This window comes from Mustela nivalis, assembly GCF_964662115.1.
Source record: "Mustela nivalis genome assembly, chromosome: 5".
NCBI lineage: Eukaryota > Metazoa > Chordata > Mammalia > Carnivora > Mustelidae > Mustela > Mustela nivalis.
This window is the reverse complement of record NC_139024.1, coordinates 14,805,727-14,820,221: the sequence shown is the minus strand read 5'-3', so window position 1 is coordinate 14,820,221 and position 14,495 is coordinate 14,805,727. Positions and strand designations below refer to the sequence as shown.

General features: G+C 43.6%; 1 protein-coding gene across 18 annotated transcripts in view; it reads left to right on the top strand.

Annotated features, from left to right (window-relative positions):
- The window catches only part of ESR1 (estrogen receptor 1), a 413,977-nt gene that overhangs the window by 106,234 nt on the left and 293,248 nt on the right, over nt 1-14,495 (top strand). For 16 of the 18 annotated variants that reach the window (XM_082730084.1, XM_082730096.1, XM_082730087.1 and 13 more), the window contains one exon: nt 3,123-3,644. In XM_082730084.1, coding sequence (XP_082586210.1) covers nt 3,193-3,644 — 452 coding nt within the window. In that variant the 5' untranslated portion in view covers nt 3,123-3,192. Of the gene's footprint in view, nt 1-1,055; nt 1,176-2,089; nt 2,867-3,122; nt 3,645-14,495 lie in introns of those variants that run through there. The other 2 variants (XM_082730098.1, XM_082730090.1) reach the window with 2 other exon arrangements.

Here is a 14,495-nt window from a genome sequence, read left to right as displayed (position 1 = left end):
TATCTTGGTTACTGCAGAGGGTCCCAGGGCCAGAGACGGCCACTCCTGGCATTGTGATTAGAGTCATTTAATACCCAAGGCCATGACTAATGTTTGGCAACAAAGCTTCCACTAGGTGTCCCGTGTCCTGGGACCTTGGGTGAGGGCACAAAGAGAACACCTCATTATTGTGTGTCAGTACCACGGTCGGGAGAAAAGTTGAGGACCAGGTGGGTCCATCCAGGACACCACTGTGGTATGCGAGCCCCCCCCGTTCTCCGTGATCAATGCCAGTACACCCTGAAAGCCTAAAATCCGTTTAAAACAGAGGTACCCACCTTTGTCTTATCTTCATACCCCAGGCTTTTAATAATATATTTTTTTCTGTATGTTTACAGAAAGCAGTCAACTGAGCTATTCGTGGAAAGGTTTGTGGGTTTGGTTAACGAGGTGGAGGAGTATTACATTTCAGCTGGAAACACATCCCTAGAATGCCAAAACATTTATTCCAAAGTCTGGTTTCCTGGTGCAATCGGAGGCACGGCAATAGTGTGTCTGTTCAGAGACTGGGGTGGGGGGGTGGGGGGAGGTGGGGGGGCCGGGGCCAGCAAGGCATCTGATCCAAGTGTATTCCAGAAGGCTTTTATTGTTAAATTATATTCTTCAGGAAAAACCGCCCATGTCACATTTTGTAAATTTGATATCTATACACTTTTGACTGGCATTCTATTTTAGCCATAAGCCTATGATTTACAGCAAGCCTGTTTTCCCTCTTGCTTAGGGTGGCAGCAGAAAGGAAGGGGTGCTTCCCAGGCTCCGAGGATAAGGAACAAGCGGGGTTGGGGTTTTGTTTCCCCCCCAAGAAGGCTGACTCTGGCGGTGCCACTCCGCTCCCCCCCACCGCACACCCGAGCAGACAGCAAGCTTCCCCTCACTCCCCACTGCCATTCATCCAGCTCAGCGCTGCCGCCCAGCTGCTGTGTTTGCCGGGAGGGGCTGCCCAGTGCCCTGCCTACTGGTGGCTTCCCGGATCCCTGCCATTCCACACACAAACACATCCACACACGCTCTGCCTCGCTCACACACGGAGCTACGCGCACATGCGAGCACATTCCTTCCTTCCCTCTCACTGCCTCAGCCCTTGACTTCTACAAGCCCATGGAACATTTCTGGAAAGACGCTCTTGATCCAGCAGGGTAGGATTGTTTTGATTTCTCTTTTTGTAGCTTTAGCATCTTGAGAAAGCAACTTACCTTTCTGGCCAGTGTCTGTATCCTAGCAGGGAGAGGAGGATTCGCTGTTTTCAGTGGGTTTGTGTGTGTATCTCCGTTTTTTTCTCAGGACTTGGAGGATTCTTTGTGTAATTCATGTGCAATTTGGCGGGTGCTGATTTTTAAGAGCCCTATGAAGTGCTTTTGCATGTGTTTAAAAAAGACATTTGAAAATTGAAAGTGTGATTTATGGAAACGAAATCATCTGTACAAAAATTGCTTTGGAAAGTAATGGTTGCTGGCCATAAAGAGAAATATCTGTGATTCACCTAATGTATTTTTAACCCTTTCTTTGCTTACAATCTGTGGTTATTGATGCTAAGCTCAATTTTGTCTTCATTGTAAACCAACTACATCTGCATAGTGTCCAAAAATGATCTGTTTGTTCTTGTAAGAACTAGGAGAAACATATACTTATTAGTATAAAAAATTAAAAAAAAATTACTGTTGGTAACAGCAGCCGTGGCATTTATATGTGCCATGAACATTTCGTTAGGTGCTCTGTTGGGTGTTTGGGAGAGCAATTAAAGCAAAGCATTAGTGGTCATATAAGATAGTTGTATCAGACTCATTAGGCTGTTGCAAAGGAAGTTTATTAAAAAGTATAAACTCTCCAGGATTGTGGGTACACAATATATTTACCATATCCCACGTGTGTACGTACATACATATATTGTTTGTGTGTGTAGGCTTAGATTTTTCATTCAGTTCAAAACTTTTTTCTATTCCTTTTTCATCTGAATATTTGATTCTGCATATCCTATTGCAGTGAACGCAGAATCGAATTGCAGAAGTAAAGAAGTTTCAAAATTTGTTGGTTAGAACAAGAGTGTAACAGAGGGGCCAAGGATTCAGTTAATGACCTGAGGTTACATTTGTATGGAAAGGTCATCATTCATATTAAGCTTTCTGAAGTTTTGGTTGCATAACCTGTGGAAGACACGGACACCCATGCGCGCCTAACCAAAGGTTTTTGTGAATCATCATTCACATGAGAATTCATAATGGGAGCAAGTACAGTAGTGTGGTCCAATGCAAACATACCAGTCAGGCTGGGAGCATCTTAGAAGGTTCTGGCTAGAACGGACCACTCGGGGAAGTTCGCAGATGAGGAAACTGAGGGCAGGCACCATTCTTCTGCTTGCAAAGCACAGTTCTTCCTATAGGTACACCTTGACTCCCCCCGGCCTTCTCCCCAGATGTCTCCTCTCAGTCCCCGCAGCTGCTAAATATAGCTGTCTGCCGCTGGCAGCACGGGCAGCCCCACAGCCCATTCTATCTGCCATATCTCAGTTACAGAGTGGCCCTCCCCAGGGTCATTCTATGTACACACTACATACTTCCAGCCAATGAGGAGAGTGAATCAAACAGAAAGAGAGACAAACAGAGATAGATAAGAGTCTGGCTTGGGGCACATAAGGCAGCACGTGGAGAAAGCCGCCCCCTGGATTAGTCTTGCGAGTTTGTTTTAAACCTCGTCTTCCCCGGGCCACCTTTAGGAGATCCCTCTGCGCCCCCGCCCTCCCGCAGCGACTTCGAGTAAAGTAAAGTTCAGGGAAGCTGCATTTTGGGATCCCTCCAAAACGAGTTGCGCCTGGAGTGATGTTTAAACCAATGTCAGTGCGAGGCAACAGCCCCTGGCTGGCTTCCAGTACCTTTGTAATGCATATGAGCGCGGGAGATCAGTACTTAAAGTTGGAGACTCTTGGAGCCCAGGACTTCGCTGAGCGCGCTCGCGCCGGGCTGCACTTGATCGCGTCTGGGCGCCCGGCTTCCACCGGACGGGCCGGCTCCGCGGACGGGGCCAGAACTCGCTTCGTGGCGGGACATGGGCTGCACTGCCTCTAACCGCGGGCTTTGTTCTTCTTCTAGGTGGCCGCTCGGCTGCTGAGCCCTCTGCCCGGAGGGGAGACAGTGCGCACCTTGCCCGCGGCCACTGACCATGACCATGACCCTCCACACCAAAGCGTCCGGAATGGCCCTGCTGCATCAAATCCAAGGGACCGAGCTGGAGCCTCTGAACCGCCCGCAGCTCAAGATCCCCCTGGAGCGGCCCCTGGGCGAGGTGTACGTGGACAGCAGCAAGCCCGCCGTGTTCAACTATCCCGAGGGCGGTGCGTACGAATTCAACGCCGCGCCCGCCGCCTCCGCGCCGGTCTACGGCCAGTCCGGCCTCTCCTACGGCCCCGGGTCCGAGGCAGCGGCGTTCGGCGCCAACGGCTTGGGGGGCTTCCAGCCGCTCAACAGCGTGTCTCCGAGCCCGCTGGTGCTGCTGCACCCGCCGCCGCAGCTCTCGCCCTTCCTGCACCCCCACGGCCAGCAGGTGCCCTATTACCTGGAGAACGAACCGAGCGGCTATGCGGTGCACGAGGCTGGCCCTCCTGCGTTCTACAGGTACCCGCGCTGCCCGCCGCGCCACGTCGGGGTGGCAGCTGCGCGCCCCGCGGGCGGGAGGGGAGAGGGGAAGAGGGGGAGAGGGGGCCGCACGGCAGAGACCTCGCGGGAGGCCCTAGGCCCTGGGGCTGGGCATCCGGCAGCTGGGCCACGGGAGTCGCGCGTCTCGTCTGGAGGCCCGGCAGAGGCAGGGGGTTTAGGGTGGGGGGAAAGGGTTTGTGGATCTTGCTTTTGAGAGCCAAGTTCTCTTGCCTGGCAGCTTAAAGAAAATTCTGTTCTCCACACCCCTTTCATCTGCATAAGAGGCAGATCCGAAAACCCGTGGGCGTCCTAATTCATTTTGGAAAATCGTACAAAGCGGCGGTCATTTGTTGGGGGGAACACCCCAGAGCAAATAAACACAAAGCTCTTGGAGTCTTTATTTAAGGATAGAGGTGTGTAGGGTTAGCGGAGTTCAGAGTTTATTATCATTCTTCTTATTATTTGAAATTGTTTTAATGTGTTCGCGAAATTTCCTTTCATCTAGAATTTATTATTGGAACTATGCGCGCTATTATTACGATGACAATGATTTTGTTTTAGCAAAAAGTGCTAGCACCCACTTCCCCCCTTTCCTCTCCACCCCAAGTTGGAGGCTTTAGGATTGAATTTTGTAACCCTCCAAAGAGCCGTAGAGGAATTGAATGAGTCTTAACAAGTTTCTGATTTCTGAGTTGTCTGTCCGGGTCCGTGCTGGAGCAGATTGCTGGCGTATGACTTCTGACAGCCAAAGATTTATGGCTGTCTTGTGAGTTTAAAACAGGCCGAATCCCAGAGTGTTTTGAAATAACTCTCCTGCCAGCTAAGTTACATTTCTGGCCTACCCGGCAGAGCGTGCCCGGGAATGGTATGCGCGGTCAGCTTCCTTGCACGCCTTTCAGTCGCTGTGGAAGTGTTAGTCGTCCCGGACATACAGGAACACGTTTGTGGCTTAAGTGGCCAGTGTTTTGTGTCCTTATTATCTTCCACCCCATCCCCAAGGATTATATTTTCCTCCACTCCCTTCTCCCATTACCCTTTTGACAGTTTCTGCCTTCTCTTCCTGATGGACCTGGGTGGGGGGGGCTTAGGTGGGTGATTCTGATGAACACCTGTGCCCTAGGTACCCAATGGAGAGCTGTACTCTGGGGCGCCCAGGTGGCTGCGCGTTGAATTAGGCACTAATTCAACGAGACTGTAGACTGGTGTCTGCACTTGCCTCCCACCTCCAGCTGGACCCTTCTGCAGTCCAAGCTGTGAACCGTTTTCTATTCGGTGTTCTAGTTCCAGAGAGATATTCAGAGCAGAAGAAACAGGAAGGAGGTAGAGGTTGGCCCCAGAGGATACCGAAGGGGAACACTCTTGGGGTATCTGAACGTACCCCATGTCCTTCGGCCCCTCAAAGGACTTTGGAGCATCAATCATCTCACAGCCAAACAGGTTCAGACTGAGTTATTACTTAAAAGGCAAAGAATGAACAAAATTCAAAAAGCTGGTATTTTTGAAATTAATTTTCCTTGTTTTAATTCAGGGTTAAAATGGAAAGAAAAAGAATTTATTCTCGCTTTTTTTTTTTTGGAGTGTTAGAACAAAATATAACGATTAAGTTTTATTCATACAACCTTTTAAATTTCTTGATGTGAAGAAAGGCACTTGGTATGATGTGAATTCCATAACCTTATAGTGGACTCCAGAAACTATTTTCTTTTCCATTTAATTTTCAGTTCTTTTATTGCAAATTAATCCTCCTGAATTTCAATGGGTACTAATGAGACTGCTCCTCAGCGAATTATTTACTGCCTTGCTAATAATTACAAAGCGAGCATGGTCAAATAAAGAGGGGACATTTAATTCAAAATTGTTCATCATCCCTGTGGCAAATAATATTACTATAATATGCCCCATTTTAAACTTTTTGCATTAGATGGTATTCAAATATATTTAGAATAATGAAAAAAAATGATGTAGAACTTTCATAATAAAGTTAAGAACTCATACACGAGAGTTTCAATGCGGAAACTCAGATTTACGATGATTTTTCCTTTGTAGTTTATTTCCTATAACGTCCTCACTCTTTAAATTCTGCCTCTGGGTAACCAGGGAGGAAGAGAGGACTCTGTACCCAGTATTGTTTCAAGTGGACAGATGTTATTTAATATTTTTGCCCGCTCAGTTTTCCTGTCTGAATAACTCTGGGTAAAAAGAAAAAAAAATTGATTAGGCTCTTTTAGAAACCGTCTGTTACCTTCAGTCGTGACTAAAGTTTTGTGGGTTGAAAGCAGTGTTTTCAAAGTGCTTGTTGTGATCCAGATATATGTGATATCCCTTAGTGAGTCTGGAACATTTTTTTTTTTTTAAGAAGTAAAATAGAAAAGAATATAATAGAAAGTACCAGAACACATGGTATTTCATAAGGATGGGTTTTGTTTCTTGAAAATTTGTTTTAATTGTACACACTCATAGGTACCGACTCTTAAATAAAATGTCTTTCTTACCATAGATGTTTGAAAGTTAGTGGCCTAACGTGTTGTGCTCGATAAAAGACACAGAATTTGGGTAAGTGGCTAGTTGTTTTAGTTACACAAACCAAAAAAGTATTTTGATTATCTTTATTTTATTTTTCCTTCAAAATTAGCTGGTGTCTTCAGGTCCGTTAGATAAAGGTTTATTATTTCTGATTCTTAACTTTTCCATTTGTAACATGGTGTTGTCTTATGGATTGTCTACCTGAATGTTCCACTGGGATGTTTAAAGAATTTACATGAAGTTCACATCATTTAGCATTAAGATACGACAGTAACTTATACAACGGTGACTTTCTTCTAGTGGTCACAATATACAGCCATATCTATGTACAAAGAAATGTAATCGATCAAACTGCCCTGGGCATACCATAATGTGAGAAAGATTGTCACACATCCCAACGAATTGTTGGGAGGGAATATATTTGTAAACAGGCGAGCTGTGACTTTCCAAGATGTGTCTTACCTAAAATTTCATGACTGAAGGGGGCTGGGAGTCCTCTTATACTCAACTCCTTTTCAGTGTTCAAACAACTTAGGAGGTTTGAACAAAACTAAAGATAAAACATATTATATCCACCATGTTTTTAGAAATTCAAGTTAAATATTTAGTGCTCCGTGTTCATTTCAGTTTTACTACCCCATCTTCTTAAAGGCTAAATTTTACGCATTTCTCCTCCCCACTCCCCATACCCCCAAACTTGACAAGCACACAGATCTTTAGCCTCAAAATCAATGTCTTAGTAATTTGTCTGCTGGCTGTATGCATATTCTGAATGAATAGCGTGTTCGTTGGTGATCATTTAAAAACAATTTCTCACCTTTAACTAAGGTTCATTTCTAGGGGGAGATTTGAAGAGCTAGTTTTCAAGTGTCCAGTCATTCTTTCCTTGTATGTAGATGATATTTTAGCACCCTTTATTGCTGTTCTTACTTATTTCATTCATTTAAGTTGTTACTCTTCCCCTGACATTTTGTTTTGGTCTAAGAATAGTCGAAGGAGCCACATATTGTCTCCGGAATGAGTATATTTTAGGTTGAAAAACGGATTCACATCTTGAATCCCCATTTCATTTTCACCTACTGCATGGAGCTTGTACCTGTTTGGGAGAAAGTCCCCTGCGGGATAATTGCCACTTATTCTAATCTTCTTTCTCACACTCAGTTAATTTGGATCCTTAGATTGCTTTTGTGCATGCACTCAGGATGTGACATCCCTAATTTGGGAAAATTCAGGTTTAGCATTTGGGTTTCTTCTTGTTTTGAGAACATGAAAGACAGAAGGAAAGCAACAATGACAAGAACAACAGATACCAGGAAAAACTGTAAAAGATGACACACTTGCTGTTAATGATATTAATAATTTTGTTAAGTGGAATAGGGCATAGGGAAGCAGCCCATAAGGGACACAAGCATTCAGCATTCCATTATTTCTTTCACATATTAATATTCATTCCGGTGCTTCTGTAAGCTAAAAGACAGTAGGAAAGAACAGACTTAAATGGTCAGGAGCTTCATTACAAATATAAATGAATGATAATGGGAAATCATTTTCTGTGGAAGTCAGATTTGAATAAAATCTTTACCACCATCTGCAACATGTGTTTGCAGCCTGGGTTATCCTAAATACCATTTATTTATAGATACATTAAAAAAACTTAAAACCCTGATTATGTGAAAATAGTTTTACATCAGGAAATATATGAGTTATAATTATATTTTTTTTCTAAAATACACATGCAGCACAAAATGAAAACATCTGACTCCTCCCTGTGACATCAGTATTATTTTTAATGTAACTTTAGATGAACCCAGTGCGTGGTACAGCTTGCTAAGTGTGTTCCCTGCTTTTCCAGGACCCATTGAATGGGTAGAACAAATTAGTCATTTAGCTTAATTTCAAGACTCTGCTTGCTTTTTGAAGAAGGAAAACAGAATGACCACCACTGTTTAGAGCCAAGATGCACACTCCAGAGAAAGATGCTTTATAAATCCCCAAAATACAATCCACTCGAACACAAAGTGAAACTGTGAGGGATTTCATCGAAGGGAGTCAGACCATCCGAGCCATCAAATAGTTTTGTTTTATGTTTTAAACTGTGCCCATGCATGGACAGATAATGCCTTTAAAAAAAAAAAAAGATATATTTGAACTGTTCCCTTCTCCACTTGTAAAATATTACCCATCGCCCCCTGCTGCCCTTGGAAATCTGAGGACCTCGGTGGGCTGGAGGCTAAGGGAAGCACCTTTATGATATGTCTTGGGGAAGACATCCTAATTCCTGAGCTCTGCACCCTGGAGAATGTTACTAGGAATTACGAGGGAAGCTTCACATTAATGGGCAACACTTTCAGTCACGTGTGCATGTTCCGACCCTATTAGATAGAAGAAAGATAGAAAGGACAACGACTTTCGTCCCAACTGATGAAATTTTATGTAGTTTGGTAAAGTCATCATTTCAAGAAGCTAGCTCAACTAAGAGATGGTTTGGCTGGCACTTGTAAGGGACATGAGGAATCCTGATGTGACGGTGATGAGGATGAGGAAGGTGATGGTGGTGGCGGGGCGGGAGAGGGTGTTGATGTGTTGATGTGGTGGCCACAGAGTACTGGTGTTAGTCGTGGGTGGGGGGTGGTGATTCTGGATGTCTGTTATAGAGCCTGGGGATGTTTTTCCTAGGCAGAAATCAAATCCTTTTAATGTACTTCACGTAGTTGTGTGTCGTTATAATTTAAGAAATAGTCAAAATGTCAATAATGATATTATCAGTGATATTAATACCGTGCATCTAAGAAGGACTACACAGAAGATTTAAAAAGAAAGCTCCAAACAAGTCTGGATTTTTTTGTTTGTTTGTTTCTCCTTTTTGGAGGGACAAAACGGGGTCCCCCAGTCTGCTCCCATAACAACTACTTTAATGAAATGTGTTATCATGGATGAGAGAGTAGGCTATGTTGTCTTGTGATTTTTCTACTTTCTGTGAATTATGCTTTGGGAAGATTTTAGAAGTTCACTTAAAGCTAATAAAGCGAATTCAGAAGTGTTCGGGGCTAGATATTTCTGAACAAGTCCTGGAGAAAATCAGGTAGGGTCTTCTTTTTTAAGAGCTCCCCAAATGTTGTCAGTTCCTAGGAGGCAGCGAATGGCTTAGTGTCCAGATTCTCAGGTCCATGGAGCTGGAAAGCTCTAAAGCCTCCTCCCGCTCCCTGCTTCCATCCCCAGGGTGCATCCGTGGGCTGGGGCTCCTGCCTCTTCCCCGAAGCAGCGCGTGGAGGGCCCCCGACAGCCAGCCAACACGGCTGTGCAGGGCATTACTTCCTGGCCAGTGTTCTTGGCAACTGGACTCACTTTTCTCATAGAAAGACTTGAGATTTTTTTTTTCTAAGACTCTGGAAAATAAAAGACAATTTTCTTTTAATTCCCTGCAAGTAAACTGATGTTAGAAATAGTAATTTTTACATTGGCATACTTCCTCCTTCCACTGCTGATTTCTCTCTCTCTCTCTCTCTCTTTTTTTTTTAGTAGTAGTCCATTCTCGTATTTTCTTTTTTCTTTGTTTTATTTTCTTATGTGCTTTAAACTCCTTTTGGCTTCTTTTCTACTATCAAGCTTGCTTGCTTGCTTTTTTTCTTTTTTCCTATTTTAGTTGTTCCATCGGTGTATTCCCAGATTTTTTCTCCCACCTTTTTTGGTTTATTTCTTTATTAACCTATTTTATCTGTTATTCTAATGAAATTTGGAATGTGGCTCAATAGAGTTTCTATCTAGCACAGGAAAGCCAGTGATGTAAGAATAACTCAGAGTAGTGTTAACTCCATTAAAAGTTTTCAAAACATTTTTTCCTTCTCTCTAAATTAAAAAAAAAAAAAAAGAAAGAAAGAAAAAGAAAAAGAAAATTAAAAAAGACCAGGAAGAAATTTTCACTTAATGGAATTGCTTTGAGAGCTCATTCATGTCTTCATTCATTTGGCTACCTTGGCCCAAATTGTGTAGCTCATCAGTGGCATAGATGAAAGGAAATACATTTCTGTATTCCTGGCAGTTCAGGTGTCCGTGTTAGCACACAGTTGCAGTAATCTCCTTGTGTGAATGGATGGAGTCCTAATGCCATGGTCTTCTGCAAGGAGATTTAGTATAGGGTTAAATGAAGTCAGCCTTGGCCCCTTTCTCCTGGTTTCAGGGGTTATAGACCCATGTGAATTTACATGAGGCATTTAAAGCCGACTGGAACTTCCCATTCTGGCCTCGGACACAAAACAAAAAAACCTGTTCTTTTCGAACAGGCATAGGTGTATCCATAATTCGTTTTACCTGTATCAGCAAAGTATTTTAAATGGCTTTTTTGTGTTTGTGTTTTGCTCTTGTAGAATTTGCGCAACACGACATTATCAGAAACATGATTGATTTTAAGGATCCCTTATGTTAACTTTTACATCTGTCTTTTTTGGAAGACCTTACAAATGGTTGTGTTTATTTCTGCTGGAACATTCCAAGCAATTCAGAGAGAAAGGATGTACATTCTAATTTGAGTACAAGATACAATTTAGTTACATTGAGAACTTATTTTCTGTAGTTATCTGAAAAACTTGTGGGACCTTTGGAACTCCCTTTGATTTCAAGTAGGAGGAAGCCCTGAGCACTGGTCCAAAGAGAGACCGCGTCTTGTTCACTCACTGCATTTCTCTCAGCTCTTAGCGAAGGGTGTAGCACACAGATGTTCTGAGCAGCTTTTAGCTGAGTGGATGGCTGATGGTAGGTAGGAAACACCGGGTATACTGACTTGCTCGGGTTGCTTACTGGGAGAATGGCCATTCAGCAGTGGAATTTTTTTTTTTTTTTTTTTTTTTTTTTAGTTTCATGTGTTTATTTGTCAGAGAGAGCAAGAGAGCACAAGCAGGGCAAAAAGTAAAGGGAGAGGGAGAAGCAAGCTCCCCACCAAGCAGGGAGCCCTATGTGGGGCTTGATCCCCAGACCCTGGGACCATGACCTGAGCCAGAGGCGGACTCGTAACCAAGGGAGCCATTCAGGGGCCCCAGCAGTCGATCTTCAGGAATGCGGGGAGTTTGTGAATTTCCCTCCCTTAGGAATAAAAGTGGAAGGGAGTCCAGTGGGTTTTCCGAGTACAGTCGATTCCCATTATTTGCAGGTTCCATATTTACGAATTTGCCTACTTGCTCAAATTTATGGTTACCCCCAAATCAGGACTCATGGCCCTTTCTTGGTCATTCACAGATGTGGGCAGAGTGGTGAAAAATTTGAGTCATCTGACACACATGCTTCCAGCTGAGGTCAAACAAGGTGATACTCTGCCTTCCTGTGTCAGCTCTTCTCCTATAAACAAGTGTCCTGATCGGATCTGTGTAGTGCCACATTTTTTTTTTCCATTTCCGGGCTTTTTGTTGGTGACTTTGCTGTTGAAAATGACTCCCAAGCGTAATGCTGAACTGCTTCCTAATGTTCCTGAGTACCAGAAGGCTGTGATGTGTCCGATCAAGGCTGTAGAAAACACGTGTGTTCGATAAACTTTGGGCATGAGTTCTAATGCTGTTGGCTGTGGGTTCAGTGTTAATGAATCAATAATATACGTTAAATAAGATATCTTTAAACAGAAACACACATAAAATGAGGCTACATATTGATTGGTTGGTGGAGATGGCATGATCAGAGGCTTATAAAAAAATACAGGGCTGTATTTCCCCTCAGAACAGTGGTGTAGTAGTAACTAATTTACTCTTTGTGGAGACTTGAAAGTCATTAACTACCACAAATAATGAGGATTGCTTGTGTGTAATAGAGGGACTCAAGTATAGGCTTGGGAGGCAGGCAGCTTCTGTTTCTGACTTGACTGCTGCCTGCTTGTAATCTCTGGCTCACTGTGCCTCAGTTTACTCTTCTGTAAAATGCCAATCAAAGTAGGACCTACATCTTTCAGTTGTTGTGGGATTAAATGAGTTCATAGACATCAAGCTTTTAAAACATGCCCGGCACATAGCAAGCCATTATTTTGGTAACTCCTCTGGAAGGGAATTGGCAACTCTACCTTGGAGAAGGTGATGTAAGGGCTCTTTAAGAGTCTGGAATGTTGGTGACTTCCCTGTATGTCTTTGTTTTGCCTTCCAGGGACCAAATTTAATACCCTATTGTGATTAGAAGTTACATTTTCCAACCTAAAGGAAGCAGGAAGCCATTTTTCTTGGAATGCTTAATCTATGCCAGGTGCTATGCTAGAAACACAAAACAAAGCAATTGTAATAAACTCCAAATAAGTAAAAGTAAGTAAATCAATAAAAAGAGTGAGCAGCGTTAGGTGCTGTGGACTGAAGCAGTCCCAGAGAGGGAAATACTTGAAGTCGAGGTTAGCAGTTTATGGAGAGGGCCATGATGGAGAGAGGGCAGGGAAGGCATTTCTCTGTGATTTGGAAAACAGGAGCCCGGAGAAGGAAGACGGACGGAAGCTAACGTGCTAGAGCGTCTGCTAAGTGCGTTTTCAGCCCTGCCTGCACATTGGAATCAAGGATGACTTAGGAATCCCCTGGGTGATTTTGCTGTGTTCCCCACCGCGGAGGACTGTTTAAACCCTGGTCTGCCTGACTTCCAAACCCTGCGTTCACCGGGCCCCATGGGTCTCAGAGGCAGAGGTAGGAAGAAGAATGACAGCAACATTAATTTCTCCTCCTCCTCCCAGAATAAAGTTTGAAGTAGGCAGGTGCATTGGATGTTGACTAGATGCAAAGCAGACAAATTGAAGGTTAGGACACACACATATGCCTAGGCCGGTTAGCCTGCATGATGTAGATTTCTGTTGAGGGTTTAGATAATCAATGGTGATTGAAGACTTGACCTGCACACCCTTCCCCTCCTCCTCACCCCCTCCCTCCACCGCCCCAGGATTCTCTTTCCCATAATTCTTCTGATAGTTGCCACCCACCAGACTCGAGCATTGTTTATACAACTTTAAGCCCCTAAATATCAGTGCACTTAATTGATTCCTTTAAAATTTTCAGATTGCATGTTTAGAAAGTGCCCCGGAGTCTCTGATGTCAAAAGCCTAGTTAAAGCTCTCCTTGTGTACTCTTTTTCTATCATGAGGTATTTACGGAATTTTTTTTTAGCTAATAGAATTTGTGCTATTTTGAATGCTTCCTCCCCTTAGGCCTCCCCTCTCCAACATTTTGCATTTTAGAAGACTCCTTTATTGGTAAGGAAAATGGCCATGAATGCCCAGGGTACAGTTTGGTGAGGCTTTTCCACACTGTTCCGTCTCGTGGCTGTTCATTTCCCCACAGGACTGCCCAGAGTCCAGCTCAAAGCACGTCCTTGAAATCTCAGAACACATAGAAATGCAACTCCTTGGCTCGGAAGCGAACATGGGCACACTCGAGTGCCCACATGACTTGCAGTAGAAGTTCTAGGTCCCGCACGGTGAGGGACTATCACTGTGATGGTGCTGGGCTTTTTGGTTCTTTGTTCTTTGTTTCTGGTGCTCAGCAGTTGTGACTGATGAAACCAAAGTTGCTTTTCTTTTCTTTACTTTCCTTTTTTTTTTTTTTTTAAAGATTTTATTTTACATAACCTACACCCAACATGGGGCTAGAACTCACAACCTGCAGATTAAGAGTCATGTGCTGTACCCACTGGGCCAGCCAGGTGCACCTCCCACCCCCCGCTCCCCCCAACAAGTTGCTTTTCTATAACGAGTCCAACTCTAATCTTTTTTTTTTTTTTCTTAGCGTTATGTTAGTCACCATACAATACATCACTAGTTTTTGATGTAGTGTTCCATGATTCATTGTTTGTGTGAAACACCCAGTGCTCCATGCAATACATGCCCTCCTTAATACTCATCACCGGGCTAGCCCTATTTTGAGAAGTCAACGTTTGACATTGAGAGATGGCTAGCAAAGTTATCAGGTAACTTGGAGAAGTGTTCACAGGTTCCAGTGTTTTAATTCTGTACAGCTTTAGTTCCCGGAAACGCAGTATCAGTCATTTAGGACATCTTAAAAGACGCGGACAAGAATTTTCTTCTCAAATGTCTCTCACATCATTCTCTCTGTTCTCCACACACAGCCAGCTCTCTGTTACTGGTGCAAGAATTTCCCGACTGGCTTCTCAGCCTTCAAGCTTTCAAACTCAGATTTTTCAATTTGCTACCCAAAGTATGTACTTGATCTGATCTTTCCTCTGCTTAAAACCTTTCAGAAGTTTCTCACTAGTCACAGAACACATGCGTAGTACAGAGTGTGGCATTCAAAGCCCTTGTAATTTGATTCAGACTAATGTCCTCCTCTCATCCATGAAGCTCCTGTT